Genomic DNA, 18,560 nt, shown 5'->3' with positions numbered 1-18,560 from the left:
TATTTTCCACTCCCATAGAGCTGTAGGGGATTAGTGGGTCTTGTGTAACTGACCTGACCTGATGCAATGTCAGGTGGAGGTAGGGTAGGGGATTAGTGGTCTCATATTACTGACCTGATGGAATATCAGGTCACCCTTTCTTGGGTGGAGGATTGGTGGGTCTCATGACCTGAATATGTCTTGAATAAACATGAGACCTAAAGTATTTTTAGAGAGATTGTGATAAGTACAGATATAAGTATAAATGAGCAAATTTGTATCCCTTTAATATTACGTTACATAACATTTTAAAATATGAAGTGAGAAAGAAGAAAGGTGAGGGTAAATAGAGAGATGGAGTGGAAATGAGGGTTGCCAAGCGCTCCTCAACAGCTGATATTTAACTCATTACCATGCAGTTACACACATGCCGATGTGTCATACAATGAGAGCTTCACTCCTTATGCTTGCTGTATTAATTTCCTTGCTGGGGGTGTGTGAGTGGTGTTGGAAAGTGTGTGTGTGTGTGTTGGGGTGTGTCTGGTTGTTGGAGGGTTGTGTGTGGGTGGTTGTTGGAGAGTTAAGTGTGGGTGGTTGTTGGAGGGTGTGTTTATGTGTGATGTGTGGGTGGTGTTGGTGTGTGTTGACAGAGGCGAACATTTTTGGGGGTAGGGTCGCGTGGTTAGTCCCCCTCCCCCCTCCTTCCTCACTCAAGGGTGGCTAATTAGGACAGGGAGATGAATTTGATGCTATAATGATCCTTAATAAATTCTCTAAAAAAATTTTCCAATAAGATAACCTTAAACAAAATATTTCTATATGATATAGTGATGGAATTCCATTCTTTTTATAAAAAAAAAGTAAGAAATATTGATACCGGAGTCAGTAAAATCAGTTCTAATTTTGTCAGACACATCACTTATTTATAAAAATAATCCTGAATAATTTATCTAAACGTTTGGTTTAATAAATATATTAAAAAACAAAAGCTCTATACAGGGTATGATACGGGCATGAATAGAGCTGTGTTAGTTTTATCTTCTTCGTCTCTGATCGGCTTATTAGTTGCTTGGGCGATCGGTCACGTCTGTCTTCTTTAGCCTAGAATAGGCAGACACTTCACTCAGTTGACTGTAACACATAACTAATCATGTTTAACACTTGTGATGAAGGTTGGGTGGGAGATTATTGGGTAGGGTACGATTCAGCGCCGCCAATTCAGCGCCGCCGTTTCAGCGCCAGCCCATTTCAGCGCCAGACTATTCAGCGCCACCGTTTCAGCGCCACCAAATCAATAATTTCTTCAAAGAATCATACATATTTATTGGATTGGTTGATTTAACCTAACCTAACCTAACCAAATATTGATAAGTTGAATACAACATAATATAAATCAAGTGTAGTATACAGTGTTATACCACGTTAATGAAAGATAGCTTCTGAGTTGAACGGAACGCACAGGCGCTGAAAGGTCTCGGCGCTGAATAGTCTGGCGCTGAAATGGGCTGGCGCTGAAACGGCGGCGCTGAAACGGCGGCACTGAATTGGCGGCGCTGAATTGGCAGCGCTGAACTGGGCCATCCCCCACATTACTAACCTGACCTGATGCAATGTCAGGTCACCCATTGTTGGGTGGGGGATTACCGTAGTGGGTCTTATGACCTGAAGATGTCTTGAATGACATTTTTTACCTATGAGGTATATACATAGTACTATACTGTATAGTATATGAAGGGTACAGGTATTAATAAGCACAGATTATTACAGTAACGTATCTTTACTAATTAATGAAAAACAAATAAACAATGTTGTATCATGCAGTATACATGTAGTTGACAAATAGTGAGGTAGTTTTTTTGTAGTATTACTGTATGTTAAAACAAACACTCATAAATTAACACAGTTAAAATTATGGGTCATGATATGGTATGTTTACTAGCGATCAGCTGATGTGAGAGGGTGGTCGCACTGATGCCACTCACCACCCGCCTGACTCATCCAGCACTCACTTTTCTCTCAACTTATTTTTTAATTACTTTATGCAATCAAAAATAGATTTTTACTCAACTTTAGTTAGGCAATTCATCCTCTGAAGATGCAGAGCCCAACTCGACCAGCTCATCATCCACATCACTGTCTAGTATTGTGGCTGTGGACTCATCTGACACACGGGAAACACCATTTCCACGCTGCAGTGCTTCCAGCACCTTGTTTTTATGCTCCAGTGTAATTGCTTGCCTTGATTTCTTGGCCTTTGGAGTAGTTTATGATGTAGTAGCTGGCCTCTTGGACATAGTGGCGATGGTTGATGCACCGTGGTAGAAGGAGATAGTGTCACACATTATGTTCGTTCACTTGAGCATCAGTGTGAGAACTGAGGATGCATGAGGGTGTTGGTCAGCCATGTAGCGTGCCCAGAGACGCATCTGGTGGGAAACATTAGGCACAAAATTGGAAAAATTAGCTTTAAATTAAAACATTGTCCTTAATTGTCACTTTAAATCAATAATATGAAATTGAATTGCTTTAAATTGAAGTTCTACTGTAATAGTAATAACAATAATAATAATAATAATAATAATAATAATAATAATAATTATAATAGTCATAAATAAATACAAAAATTAAAACAAATCAACAGTGAGAAATGATATACCAGTATGTTTGTTGTGTTATCAAAGTAAGAGAAACAATTGAGACGGACCTGAGTCCGTAATGTGTGAACCTAGCCCGAACGAGTCAGAGTGGCCGTTAAACCTGAGGTCTGTTATATCAAGGGTTTACTGTACATAAGAAATACCACCTTCTATATATCTGTAATTTCCTATACAGGTATCCCCTATTTACAATGGGATTAGTTTCCTGGTAGCCCCATTGCAGGTCAAGATATCATCGACCGGGATTATTATAGCATAGGGTTCAATGGGATAGGTTCCTGGCCATTCTCACAACCATGTGTATCACTGAAAAAAAAATAATCCTAGACCATTACTAGCACTACAACACAATTAAAGAACACTCACCAGAACATTATGAACAACTCTGGTCGTTCTCACATGTCTCCTTCGAGGCTATGTGGGCTTGAAGGTGGAATGGAGACATCAATCCGAGTCCCACACAGCCTCTGGGGAGTCTGAAGAGGCTAGAGACAGAGTGGGACTGGAGGTGTAACCTGGCCTTAAAGATCATGAAGCATTAGGGTGAGACTGGAGAAGTGTCAGATGAGGAGGGTGCTATATTGCTGGAGACCCCAGAAGTCGAGGGTTGTGGCTGTGGCTTGAAAAAGTAGGTGATTGAGTTCGGGCATGTCTCCTTTTTTTTGCAGGTACAGTTCCCTGTAGCACAGCATGTCATTCTCCACAAGTGCCCTCACAGAAGAACTCCTGTTGAAGTTTTGGTCATTCTCAGCCAGCAGATCCATGGCAGGGTTGTCGTCCTCACCTGCTGACTCCTCCACTGCCTGCTACTGTTTCTGGAGCAGCAGGTCCTCGTTGTTGAGCTCCTCAGAGTGACTCTCTAAGTAAGACCTCTGCCACATTCTCCTCATCAACCTCCTGAAAGCCGGCCTCCTTGGAGATGCTGGTGATGTTGCAATGTACAGCTACAACATCTATTAAGTCGCTAAAGTCTTTACATGCTCGGGTCATACTTTCCTCCTCATGCTATTCATGCAGCTCTGTTTGACCTACCACAACTTCTTGATGTTCTGTCTCGCGTGCTTGATGTTGTAGCTCTGCCTGAATTCTTTGACGGTCGGCTTTCCTTCTCCATCTGTCGCCACAAACAATTGTGTCATCAACCACCTCAAGTAGTAAGCCTTAATGGTGGCAATGCCCTGATCTAATGGCTGGATAAGTGAGGTGCTTGGAGAGGTAGCCAACCACATAAATCTATAACAACACCGGCGTGACCCAAGCCTTCTTGTTGGAGCGTCAGAGGACTGGGAAGTGCTCCTTAATAAAGCCCATAAGAACTCTAGGAATCTCCCCTCACCTGGGAGATGATCACTCCACAGCATAATGCTTGGAGAAGCACCACAAGAGAAGATGTAAATACTTTTGACTTAGCCCGACTGCATACTGAAGCAGACAAGCGCCAGCACCGGAAAGATGCTGCCGCGGCCTCTCCTGCACTGGATGTAGTCCTCCACATGTGCAACATCTGTGAATGGCCCTGCTGATTCCATATCGGCCTCTCGAGCCACCTCAGAGCTTACCAATGAAGGTGACATCCTTAATAACTCGATCATTGTATCACAGTCACTAAAGCAGAGAAAATACTTCGCAGTCATAGAACTGACTACATTTACTGTACCTGTATAGTACAGGTAATTTATACTTTGTAATTTCCCGTAACTGTAAGGGGAAACAAATTATGATACCGATTGTCGCTGCTCACCCCGTGTTCACAACGACAAAGGCATAGCACTTTTCACTCACAAAAAACATAGCAAAAATCACTTCACAGTCACCAAAGCAGAGTTCAAGGTGAACTTTAGTAATGTTCTCTCACGGTAAGGTAAAAAAAAATAAAAACATAGATAATTAACATCAATAATCACTAATATTCATTGAGCTAAAGCTGAAGCACCCATGTATTCAACAGGCAACAATGACTGGACAGTAGTGCAGCAGATGGCCATGTGGTGGCACTCGAGTAGATGACTCCACAGCTGACAAATACAGTTAGAGATACATTCCATATTCCGAGTTGGCAAGATGATGATTATTGTTAATGCGTGTTTGTTTACATTAAAAATATGGGAGTGGTCTCAATATGTCAGCATCGTTAATGCAAAATATCATAGATGGGGACATTGCAGATTGGGGGATACCTGTATCCGGGTTGAAGCTGGTCCCATGTACCGTTGCCTCAAAGAGGATGTCGGGAAACTGAGGGATGGTGGGGGGGGGGAGGGGTCTCTGCCACAGAGGTTAAATTGTGAGGGCTTCCCCACCACCATACTATTATGTTAAATATGTAGTCTTCCTCAATCCTGTTTTAATACCTCATTCTGGTTTTGAGCACATCTGTGAAGATGATCCTCAGTTCTACCTTGACCACAGCCTCTTAACTACAGCTAAACAATACAAATACTGTAGTGAAAATATATACTGTAGAGGATACTTCTTTTTTCTTTCATTTATAATTTCCAAATTTCAAACCCTCTTGAAAGACAACTACAGTATTGTACTTAATTTTTTGATGGTATTTAAAAATATATTCTTTGTTGACTTTGATGAAAAATTTGGTAAATTCAGTAAATCTCCCATAGGCAGCAAAAGCCTCCCTTGTGTCAACTGCACCAGTTGAACCGGCTCAAGATCTCAACACTCGTCTGAAGCAACTCATTAACTCGGCTAAATGTATGCTCTTTATGAAAGGATCACCAGTTGCCCCAAGATGTGGTAAGTCTTTATTATTTTCCTTTATGGGCATCTGTTATACAAAATTTTCTTAGTTTGAGATGGATGGTGTATTGTGGAGGAAACATGATTGGTATATCCCAAATGGATGAATAGATGAATGCATGCTGACATGTTAAGCAGTTATCTAAGAATGTAGAACCCCAATAAGCAGCTTTTCCAGAAAAATAGATTTCAGTATTATGGTAGTCCTACATTTATTCCAGATGATGGGCCTGTCCGAGATGTACAAAGAAGATATTATTGTTTCTTGGTGGAGAGTACAGTATTCTGGGCTGGATGCTCAGGGTAGTTCTTTCTTGGAGGTAGTCTCATTTTATTACGTATAATTAAACTTGTGCTGCTTATCTTTTCCCAGGGTTGGTTAGATCTGTACATGTTATATCATTTTAAATTATTATTGTGTGCTCTTGTATACTGTTTATGATTTATTAGCACTCCACAGGAGATCTGACATCTAGCTATAATAATGCATAAACTTTACAATTAAAGAAAATCTTACCTAATACAGTAAGTCCTCGTTTAACCTTGTCCATGACAACGTTGTTCTGTTATAACGTCACTACTCTATACAGTAGATACCCATGTTTCCGACCGACTCCTTATAACATTGTCACCCAACACGGACTACTTTGTATGGCGCATCACCCTTTCTCATCTTGACGTGCTACGCTCTATCGCAGAGCATTACAGCGTCCCCGGTCTTTGTTAGGTTTCCACAGCGTAAGTGTGTGTTTAATTGTTTTTGCTATAAATATTGTACTGTAATCATTCAAAATGGCTTCCAGGCGCCCATCAAGTGTCAGTGATGCTTGTATTGTGAAGAAGCAATGCAAGACCATTAGCCTTGCTACAAAAATGGAGGGGGAACCCCAGTCAGAGTGGGAAGGGGAGCCCCATCCAGTGTACAGGGGGTAAACAGAAAGGTTTTTATTTATTTCTTTATTATTATCTTCTTTCTATCTTATTAATATATATCTGTGTAAGAGAGGAGTTATTTTCTTTTTATATATATAATTTCATATTTTCTGTTAACCTTTTCTTTTATTATACAGTGGTCTCTCGGTTAACGAACGCCTTGGTTAACAAAAAAAGATTTGATTAACGAAATCCTTACGAAAATCACATTTTGTTTTGAACATCAGCTGATAAGCTGAGGAGGTACTCAGCCAATTCAGTGATCTCTTCTATGTTTACATTCAAACTAATCACTATCTTATAAGAATTCCAGCAATACAAATTAAATTCACCCCAGTCACTTCTATTAAATTTTATAAGCAAAAAACAAAAACTCAGTCTAAAAGAAAAAAACAAACTAACAATTAAATACTTCACACCACAGGTGCCAACTGTCAAACATGTTACTGTCACCCCTCCCTCCTTCCCTCCTTCCCTCCTTCCCTCCCCCCTCCCTCCTTCCCTCCCTCCCTCCCTCCCTCCCTCCCTCCCTCCCTCCCCTCCTCCCTCCCTCCCTCCCTCCCTCCCTCCCTCCCTCCCTCCCTCCCTCCCTCCCTCCCTCCCCACCTTCCTGAGAAATGTTTGGGTAAAAAGACTAGGTTTACAGGTTTAAAAATATATAATACCTCAGACTAAAGTTAGTATAATATAATTTGCATTGCTGAAATCCTTGCAAGACAGGGGATGTTTTGAATATAAACTTTATATATTTTGCACAAAAGATAAAATTTTTGCTCTCACTAATAAAATTCTCAAATTAGATCTAAAAGTTGTCTCTAATGCAAATTTTAGCTTGTTTATATTCAAATTATTCACTATCTAAAAAGAATTCCAGCAATGTAAATTATATTCTGGCCAGGTAATTTCTATGAATCTTATGAGCTAAAAACAAATATCTTCAGTAATTAAACAAATTATACTTCATCAGACACTATCTGTCAATCAAAATACCCCACCTCCTGCTCCCCCTCTTCCCACGCTCGCTGGCTCTCTCTCTCTCCCCCCCCTCTGAGAAATGTTTGGGTGAAAACTAGGCTTTTACGTTTAGTAATAAAGAATACGTCAGACAATAGTGAGGATAATATTAATGACATTAATGGATTCCTTGTAAGACAGGGAATAATTTGAATATAAACATCATAAATTTTGCACAAATGGTAAAATTTTTACTCTAATAAAGTTCTTAAATTAGATCTAAAATTTGTATGTCTAATGGAAATTTTAGCTTGTTTATATTCAAATTAATCACTATCATTTAAGAATTCCAGCAATTTAAATTATATTCTGGCTTTACTTTGTATATACTTTTCTGTGAGCTGAAACCAATTACCCAATATCCCATTGAAACAATGGTTTCGGTTAACGAAATTTTCTGTTAACGAAAGACCTTCTGGAACGAATTGTGTTAGTTACTTGAGGGACCACTGTCTATTATTATAACTTCTATATTTTTCTAAGTTTTTATTTCAGTATGCTTATTGCTTCATTTCTATATTTTACTTTTTCTTACTTAGTGTTTATTTATTTCAATATTCTTTATCTTTCTATTCTATATCTTAATTATTGGTTTCAATGTCATTGCTATTTCTTATCTTTCCTCTGACTCTCAATATTTCTCATGGCTTAGTTATATTCTATTCAATGGATTAACCTGGGAAAACAACACCTATTATAATAATTATTATACTGTACTCACAAAGGTAGACTGCCACCACCCAGGCTTTTGTTAGAATATAACTTATATCATTAACAGTGTTAGGTAGCACGGTAGACTCGAGCTAGGCACGTGAGTTACAGTTTTTTCTGGGAAGCAATTATTAGAGGGGGGAGGAGCGGTAATACTCACAATTTACTAATAAAGTATTTTATTTATTTATATATATTTTTTTTACGGGGATTAGCCCACCCGGGCACGAGAGAAAAACATAGACTCCCCCTATATGACAGATAAATAAATACCACTGGTAACCCTTGTCTGGCTCAGGCCCAGCTGTCATAATAAATCAACTCCCCTCTGACTTCCTGTAAGAGTGACTGTGGTTTTTAGGCTTGAAGTTTTGATCTTATAAAATGTCTCAGACTAAAGTTAGCAGAATATAAATTGCATTGCTAGAATCCTTGTAAGACAGCTAATAATTTGAATATAAACTTCATATATTTTGCACAAGAAATATAAGTTAATCACTTGTATCACATTGCAGAAGTGATTTATGAGTTTTGGTGTATATATATATACAGTCGGCCCTTAACATACGTGGGGGTTAGGTAACAGAGATACCCGTGAATGTTAAAAATCCGTGTGCTTTTGCTGCCCCCCCCTAAAAAACCCCTGGGCCCCCATGTCCTTATTTACCGTATATACCTGTGTGTAGTTCGAGTTTTTAAGACCAAATTATTTTGCAAAAAATTGGGGGACCTCTAAAAGGGTAATAGTTTCGTTAGGTTGAAAAATATTTACCAGTAACTACCAGTAAACAATGGAAACGATGCACCAACGCACCACCAGCTGTGAGTGTCGGTACAGTTGCCAGGGCAGATCTCTTGTCATCATAGCAAGCCCAAAGTAGCCAAATCCATGGTATGGTAGCACAGGACGATGTAAAACATAAAGTATTCATTTATTAAAGTTTATTTATAGATACTGGACATAAATTTTTGTTCATTACATTTGAAACATCAATCTTTGTTAATTAAATTTGAAACAAAAGAAAACTACGATACCGTATTTTCATTAAAATATTACATCACAAGTATATTTTACCTTAACTGTGACTGAATGAATATACGTATTCTCAGAAATAAATATAGAAATGTAATATTTTTGCTGGAATGACGAACATATTACAGTGGAAAGTGAGATAAAATTATGACGAAAACAATGACTTTTGCTTTCTTTCGTTATTCAAAAGATTTTACTGTAATCGCTTTTCGAATGGTTTTCAGTTAAAAAACTGTTGTACTCGTACTGTATTACAATAATATTCTATCCTATCATTAGCCTTATAATCCCACAACTGAAAACCATTCGAAAAGCGATTACGGTAACATTTTTTGAACGAAAGAAAGCGAGTCATTGCTTTCGTCACTTTCTACTGTAATACGTACATCATTTCAGCAAAAATATTACATTTCCATGTTCTCAGAAATAAATGGTAGTTTTGTTGAAACGTAATGTACAGTATTTAATATTAAAATGCAAAAATAGCTATAAAAACAATTAATACACCCGTAATGTACTGGCTGGCATCTCGTTCCTGCTCCCGTGTCCAAGGTTACCACTCCTCCCAACTCGCTCCCTCCTCCGCCTCCTCCGCCTCCTCCACCTCCTCACCGTCACTACTGCCGACAACAAACACAAATGTTTTGTGAATAACTGCACCTCCACTTCCTATGTACAGTACTGAACTGTACTGTGCTGTGCATTTTTACAAACAATAAACATGGCAAGAAAAGCTATTAAAAAAAAAGAGATAAAAATTTCACTTTACTGTACAGTTCCTATCCTCGGCGACAGGATGGGGGTCATCGGGCTCATCGTCACTCAATTCCATAACGGGTGGTGAAGTGGGGGCGACGGTGGATTCAGCTGCTTGCTCACTGCCGCCAGTGATTGGTGTTAAATCTCTCCTTCGGCGATCAAAGAACATGGTGATGGGGAGTTGTCGTCTCTTTCATTCATTTCTTCCATGATGTTTTTGTATGGAGCGAAAACGTCATCCATCCCTCGCATGAATTTCAGGGCACGCACCATGGAGGGGTCCATACTATAGGCCAGGTTTTTCAGTCCCTCAATATTCCTGGTCATCTCCCCCAACTTCTCCAACGTTATTTCTTGGTGCTCTTCCTCTTCCTCATCCTCTTTCCCTTTCGCTTCCTCTTCCTTGCCTGAGTCTACTAACTCCTGTAGATCCTCCTCGGTCAGCTCAGTTTTGTGCTCTTCAATTAGCTCCCTAATCTCGTCCTCTGCCATGTCCTGGAAGCCTTCAGCAGCCACTTTCCTTGACAGTGCCAGGGTCTTTCTGAATATTTCCATTAAAATCCATCAAAATCATTTTCCTTGTCATTGTCTTAAGCACCAAACAGCTCCTCCCAGTCTCCTCCTTAAACAGGGCTAGAGGGTACGTGTTTTTCAAATCGTTTTCAATTAAAAAAATGTTACAGCTCATGTATATTTTACCTAAACTGTGCCTGAATGAATATATTCTCAGAAATAAATAGTAGTTTTGCTGAAACGTGATGTATTTCAATGTAAAATAGGATAAAATACAATGACAAAAATAAGAGACTTTACCTAACCTTCCGATGTTCAAGATATGTTACTCGTTTTTTTAGTAGTTTTCAGTTAAAATACTCTTATATTAGTGATATTCTATTCATACTGTGCTTGATATAATACATTCACGGAAATGTAATATTTTTGCAACTACAATGCTGATGTCAACACAAGCGTGGTTACAGCGAGACTGACTGAGTGAGGGAGAGCTATGCGTGTGTGTGTGTGTGTGAGGCTGCGGGAGCGGGCGGTGTCCTGTGTTCGGTGCTGCGCGTGAGTTGAATGGCGCGCGATTTGAATGTACTTCAATGTACAGAATATTCCTCCGGCGGGGCAATCCGCGTATTTGCAAATCCGTGTATTATAAACCCGCGTATGTTAAGGGCCGACTGTACTGTATTTATTTCTGAGAATGTGGAAATGTAATATTTCTGCTGAAATGACATGTATTATAGTGGAAAGTGACGAAAGCAATGACTTTCGTTTTCTTTCGTTCAAAAGATGTTACCGTAATCGCTTTTCGAATGGTTTTCAGTTAAAAAACTGTTGTACAGGCACCCCTTGCGTTATGGAAGCCCGGGTTACGGAATTTCGCTCCTACGGAATTTGTAAATTATGGCCAATAATTTCGCGTTACGGCCCGTAAATTCGCCCTTACGGAAATTGGGGTAAATTTTAACAAACACAAGGCCTCACACATGCCATTCAGACTGACAGACTTGACAAGTTTTACCAACCATAAAGACAGTTGAAGCTTTAAACATCACTCACAATGGATTTTGAATATTCCAACTGTAATCAGACATACCTAAGTTGCCTCAACAATTGCAACCCCAGTTGCAATATCAAATACTGTGTCACCACTAAAAAATAATACAGTAGTCCCTGGTGCACTCTTAAGATTAAGAGAAAACGGATGACTCAGGCGTCCTGAAGTGAGAGAAAACGGACTCCTATGACGGGGCACTCAAATAAACATACACATAGCTGTATAATGCAATATTATGCAATATTAACCCCTAAATTGGTGTTTTAAGAAGGTATATCATAAATTATTTAATTTACTGTATTGTATGTGTTTATAAATGTTTATTTTCATTTATAAAAGTGCTTGAATTACTTTTTTTGGGCCGAAAAAATTCCTTAGGAACGCATCTCCAGTTTTATAATGGAAATCAATGGGAAAATAGGTTTCGCGTTACGGAATTTCGCGATACGGTCAATTTTCCGGAAACGGAACCCTTCCGTAACTCGGGGGATGCCTGTATTACAATAATATTCTATCCTATTTCACTTGTGATGCAACAGTTTTTTAACTGAAAACCATTCGAAAAGCGATTACGGTAACATCTTTTGAACGAAAGAAAACGAAAGTCATTGCTTTTGTCACTTTCTACTGTAATACATAAGTCATTTCAGCAGAAATATTACATTTCAATATTCTCAGAAATAAATAGTAGTTTTGCTGAAACGTGGTGTATTTCAATGTAAAATAGGATAAAATACATGACGAAAACAAAAGACTTTACCTAACCTTCCGATGTTCAAGATATGTTACTCGTTTTTTAATAGTTTTCGGTTAAAATACTGTAATATTACAATGATATTCTATTCATATTGTGCTTGATATACTACATTCACGGAAATGTAATATTTTTGCTGAAATGACGTACGTATTACAGTGGAAAGTAGGATAAAATCGTGACGAAAACAATGACTTTCGCTTTCTTTCGTTCAAAAGATGTTACCGTAATTGCTTTTTGAATGGTTTTCAGTTAAAAAACTGTTGCATTACAAGTGAATTAGGATAGAATATTATTGTAATACAACAGTTTTTTACCGAAAACCATTCGAAAAGCGATTATGGTAACATCTTTTGAACGAAAGAAAGCGAAAGTCATTGCTTTCGTCACTTTCCACTGTAATACGTACGTCATTTCAGCAAATATATTATATTTCCATATTCTCAGAAATATATAGTAGTTTTGCTGGAACATAATGTATTTCAATGTATATTAGGATAAACTACATGAAAACAAAAGACTTTACCTAACCTTCCGATGTTCAAGATATGTTACTCGTTTTTTGAATAGTTTTCGGTTAAAATACTGTTATATTAGTGATATTCTATTCATTTTGTGCTTGATAGAATACATTCACGGAATGTAATATTTTTGCAACTACAATGCTGATGTTAACACAAGCGTGGTTACAGCGAAGCTGACTGAGTGAGGGAGCGCGGGGTGGGGTGACGACGCGCTATATGTGTGTGTGTGAGGTAGCGGGAGCGGGCGGTGTGCAGTGTTCGGTGCCGTGCGCGATTTGAATGTACTTCAGTGTACAGAATATTCCTCCGGCGGGGCAATCCGCGTATTTGCGAATCCATGAATGCTAAACCCGCGTATGTGAAGGGCCGACTGTATAACTTGATGGGGGGAGAAGAGTGATTTTGAGGTTGATAAAATCGAGCTTCTCTTCAAGTGTTATAGCCTTTCTTTTATAATCATCACCGGGAATGCGATCACCAGAACGCTTCTTGGAGATATTCTTCTTTACCATATTCACAGTTAATACAGGTTGTACCTCTCTAGTCCGGCAACCTCGGGACCTGACCGGTGCCGGACCATGGAAATTCACCCTTTTCCTGGATAGATAGTGACTTGTGCTTATGCTTGGAAGCACTAGCACCACTTTCTCTGCATCATGTTCTCTTTTAAGACTTATTGAGGGGTTAAATGTTGTATAGTAGCTTCTCAAATTTCGCGAGTTTTTAATTCAACGTATTTTATTAGAACACACACAAAAAAGAAAAAAAATTTGAATGCGGAAACTTGAATTTCGACGGGTTTGAATGGCCCGCCAACGTGCAGACGACGTGCATAATCGTGTAAACAGTGTCATTTCTCTTATGTACAAAAGATTCATTATTGTTTATTACTGAATGTCTCTTTTATTGAATTAATGTTTGTGTGCAAAATGAGCAATACAATTCATTAATAATATGTAGAATATTAAAACACACAAGGAAATGACACAGCATTGTTTTCATTGATTACAAAACCAGTGACTGACTGGTTCTACATATAAAACTGAAGAAAATAAGACTGGTTGTAGCTGTAGTAAAATTAATATGGTCGTTTTAAGTAATGTTATTTAATGTTAATAAATGGAACAATAGAAGTAGCTAACGATAATGGTGAAGAAAAAAGAGAGATCTCGTATGTAAGTGCTCACATGTGAAAACATATCGTCATTACTCTACATAAGAATATGAAAGCAACACTTATTTACTGCTCATATATATTGAAGGGTTAAATGTTGTACTCTGTATAGACAAGCAGAGAGAGAGAGCAGCCGAACTGCTGGATGTAAACAAACCTTAATTTCCCGCGGCTTTCATGTTGCTTTTTTTGCGGGGATTAGCCCACTCGGGCATAGGTCACTGACCCACATTGGGGCCTGAGGGGCAAAAATTTAATACTCCTGTAATAATATTAATTCAGATAAGTTATATATATAAAAAAAATAAATAATAATATCTACCTATTGTACAAACTAAAATCGTTCTGGACCACGGGAGTTTCCGGACCACAGAATGCCGGACTAGAGAGGTACAACCTGTACCACAAAATTGGAGAAATAGTAAGCAAAAATCGCTTTACATCAAACAAGCGTTTTCGTTTTACAAATATCGTTCTTCTATTCATAAATCGCGTTCTAGCCAATTCGTGTTATAAAAACACGCGTTATAGCAGAACTCACTGTACTGTATAGAGAATACTTGTAATTGTTAAGTACTGTAATGAGGTAACAGTCTTTGTAAGGGGCTGATTTCAAAAACCTCTGCTACAACTCATCGACTAGTGTCCTGGAAGATGCATGGTAATTTTCGAGGTATATTTTTGTCATAAAAAGTGCGTCTTTTAAGCCGAAAAATACTGTAACATGATGTAGAAATTGGATGTAAACAGTCCTAGGAAAATACTTCTCATCTCTTAGAAGAAGGGATACTCTCACTATATTATCACTATATGATGGTGTTTGGGTATGTGGGGATAAGACAGTGCTCCATCCAACAATCTGGTCTGTGCATTTCCCTTGTAATTTGGATATCACATTGTCATATGATTATAAAACTGAAGAGGTGCCAGTGTTTAGATCGTGGGTGCTGCCATGATGTCTTATGTTTGTTGGGCTGACAGAAAATTGTGTTTGCATCAAGGGTGAGCAATAGCCCTCCATGGGCATTCCAGTTTCCAACTCTGTTGCACTTGTTAACACTGGACCATAGAGTGATACATTATGGTGAGCATTAAAGTTGCCCAGCAGGATCAGTTGATCTGCTGGTAGGATATTTGTAACTGTGATGCCAAGTTTTCATAAAAATCTTCCTTTTTGTCTAGGGGAGTGTATATAGTATTGGTGTATAGGCACTAATGACAGTAGTGAAAATGTCCCATGAAGGTGGAGCCTGCAGGGCCTCATGCTTTTGCTGATGACTCTGGATAGTTCAGTAAACTTATTGACGATGGAAGTATGGGTGGCAAAACTGGAACCATGAATAACATCTTCATTTCTCCTCTTCCCCCTCCAAAAGAACATGTACCATGCTCAGACCTTGGTCAAGTGGCTTCGTCACCAAGGTGACTTTCGCTGAGAGCTGCTATATCAATTCCTTACTAGCCCATTTTGCAAGCCTCTGTCAAGTAGTGTTCTAATGTTCCATGTTACCAGACAGAGGAGTGGAGCTTTCCTTTGTTGCATTCTTGCCACTTAGAGAGATGACTTTCATTTGTTGTGTTCCTACCATGTAGAGAGGTGACTCCTTTGTTGTGTTCCTACCATGTAGAGAGGTGACTCCTTTGTTGTGTTCCTACCATGTAGAGAGGTGACTTTCATTTGTTGTGTTCCTACCATGTAGAGAGGTGACTCCTTTGTTGTGTTCCTACCATGTAGAGAGGTGATTCCTTTGTTGTGTTCCTACCATGTAGAGAGGTGACTTTCCTTTGTTGTGGTCCTACCATGTAGAGGGGTGACTTTCCTTTGTTGTGTTCCTACCATGTAGAGAGGTGACTTTCATTTGTTGTGTTCCTACCATGTAGAGAGGTGACTCCTTTGTTGTGTTCCTACCATGTAGAGAGGTGATTCCTTTGTTGTGTTCCTACCATGTAGAGAGGTGACTTTCCCTTGTTGTGTTCCTACCATGTAAGAGAGGTAGACTTTCCTTTGTTGTGTTCCTACCATGTAAAGACTTTCCTTTGTTGTGTTCCTACCACCACTTCCTTTGTTGTGTTCCCACCATGCAGAGGTGACTCCTTGTTGTGACTTTGTTGTGTTCCTACCATGTGAGGTGACTTTCCTTTGTTGTGTTCCTACCATGTAGAGGGTGACTTTCTGTTGTGTGTTCCCACCATGCAGAGAGGTGACTCCTTTGTTGTGTTCCTACCATGTAGGTGACTCCTTTGTTGTGTTCCACCATGTAGAGGGGTGACCTTTCCTTTGTTGTGTTCCCTACCATGTAGCAGAGGTGACTTTCCTTTGTTGTGTTCCTACCATGTGGAGGTGACTTTCCTTGTGTGTGTTCCTACCATGTAGAGAGGTGACTTCACCTTTGTTGTGTTCCTACCATGTAGAGGGTGACTTTTACCATGTAAAGAGAATTTCTTCCTTTGTTGTGTTCCTACCAATGTGTTCCTACCATGTAGAGGTGACTTTCCTTTTGTTGTGTTCCTACCATGTAGAGTGGCACCCCTTTGTTGTGTTCCCACCATGCAGGGGTGCTTTCCTTTGTTGTGTTCCTACCATGTAGAGTGCTTTTCCTTTGTTGTGTTCTACATTCTTTGTTGTGTTCCTCCCATGTAGAGGTGACTCCTTTGTGTTCCTACCATGTAGAGGGGTGACTTTCCTTGTTGTGTTCCTACCATGTAAAAGGTTGTGTTCCCACCATGTAGAGGGGTGACTTTCCCTTTGTTGTGTCCTACCATGTAGAGGGTGGACTTTCCTTTGTTGTGTTCCTACCATGTAGAGGTGAGTTGTGTTCCTACCATGTAGAGGTGACTTTCCTGTTGTGTTCCTACCATGTAGAGGTGTTCCTTTACCATGTAGAGAGGTTACTTTTTGTTGTGTTCCTACCATGTAAAGAGGGTGACTTTTCCTTTGTTGTGTTCCTACCATGTAAAGAGGTGACTTTCCTTGTTGTGTTCCACCATGTAAAGGTGACTTCCTTGTTGTGTTCCTACCATGTAGAGGGTGACTTTCCTTTGTTGTGTTCCTACCATGTAGAGAGGTTACTTTCCTTTGTTGTGTTCCTACCATGTAAAGAGGTCCTTTGTTGTGTTCCTACCATGTAAAGAGGTGACTTTCCTTTGTTGTGTTCCTACCATGTAAAAGGTGACTTTCCTTTTTTGTGTGTGTGACTTTCCTTTGTTGTGTTCCTACTATGTAGAGAGGTGACTTTCCTTTGTTGTGTTCCTACCATGTAGAGAGGTGACTTTCCTTTGTTGTGTTCCTACCATGTAGAGAGGTGACTTTCCTTTGTTGTGTTCCTACCATGTAGAGAGAGTGTTCCTACCATGTTACTCCTTTGTTGTGTTCCTACCATGTAGAGAGGTGTTGTTGTGTTTACCATGTAGAGAGGTGACTTTCCTTTGTTGTGTTCCTACCATGTAGAGGGGTGACTTTCCTTTGTTGTGTTCCTACCTTGTAGAGAGGTGACTTTCCTTTGTTGTGTTCCTACCATGTAGAGGGGTGACTTTCCTTTGTTGTGTTCCTACCATGTAGAGAGGTTACTTTCCTTTGTTGTGTTCCTACCATGTAAAGAGGTGACTTTCCTTTGTTGTGTTCCTACCATGTAAAGAGGTGACTTTCCTTTGTTGTGTTCCTACCATGTAAAGAGGTGACTTTCCTTTGTTGTGTTCCTACCATGTAGAGGGGGTGACTTTCCTTTGTTGTGTTCCTACTATGTAGAGAGGTTTCCTTTGTTGTGTTCCTACCATGTAGAGGTGACTTTCCTTTGTTGTGTTCCTACCATGTAAAGAGGTGACTTTCCTTTGTTGTGTTCCTACCATGTAAAGAGGTGACTTTCCTTTGTTGTGTTCCTACCATGTAGAGGGGTGACTTTCCTTTGTTGTGTTCCTACTATGTAGAGAGGTGACTTTCCTTTGTTGTGTTCCTACCATGTAGAGAGGTGACTTTCCTTTGTTGTGTTCCTACCATGTAGAGAGGTGACTTTCCTTTGTTGTGTTCCTACCATGTAGAGAGGTGACTTTCCTTTGTTGTGTTCCTACCATGTAGAGAAGTGACTTTCCTTTGTTGTGTTCCTACCATGTAGAGAGGTTACTTTCCTTTGTTGTGTTCCTACCATGTAGAGGGGTGACTTTCCTTTGTTGTGTTCCTACCATGTAGAGGGGTGACTTTCCTTTGTTGTGTTCCTACTATGTAGAGATGTGACTCCTTTGTTGTGTTCCTACCATGTAGAGAGGTGACTTTCCTTTGTTGTGTTCCTACCATGTAGAGAGGTGACTTTCGTTTTTTGTTCCTACTATGTAGAGAGATGACTTTCCTTTGTTGTGTTCCTACCATGTATAGATATGACTCATCAGCTATCTATGCAAGGAATGGAGTGGCTAATTTTTAGTTTATCTTTTCTAAGCTCTTCCCTCAAGTGGGGGTGACCAGTGCATTCCTAAATAGGTCTTGTTAGACACTCAGGATAGTGCCGGACAGTGCTACCCAATTTCAGTGTCCAACAACCAGAGTCCTGAGCAGCCTGTGTGCAGGTTCATGATTTAGGTACCAGCAATGTCCAACATCATCTTTGTCTGCACCTGTAATTACTGGCACCTTGCCAAAGGGCATTGGAATAATGGTGGTGAATGAATGATAAAGCTGCAAGGGGGATGACAAAAGATATGAGTGGGGAACCT

General features: G+C 39.5%; 1 protein-coding gene across 1 annotated transcript in view; it reads left to right on the top strand.

Annotated features, from left to right (window-relative positions):
• Positions 1 to 18,560, top strand: part of LOC121872453 (glutaredoxin-3-like) — a gene marked incomplete at its 3' end in the record, with an annotated part of 52,349 nt that overhangs the window by 27,821 nt on the left and 5,968 nt on the right. The window contains 1 exon segment of the mRNA XM_042375219.1: positions 5,255 to 5,387. Coding sequence (XP_042231153.1) covers positions 5,255 to 5,387 — 133 coding nt within the window.

This window comes from Homarus americanus, unplaced genomic scaffold (assembly GCF_018991925.1).
Source record: "Homarus americanus isolate GMGI-L3 unplaced genomic scaffold, GMGI_Hamer_2.0 scaffold11302, whole genome shotgun sequence".
NCBI lineage: Eukaryota > Metazoa > Arthropoda > Malacostraca > Decapoda > Nephropidae > Homarus > Homarus americanus.
This window is presented reverse-complemented; position numbering and strand designations above follow the sequence as displayed.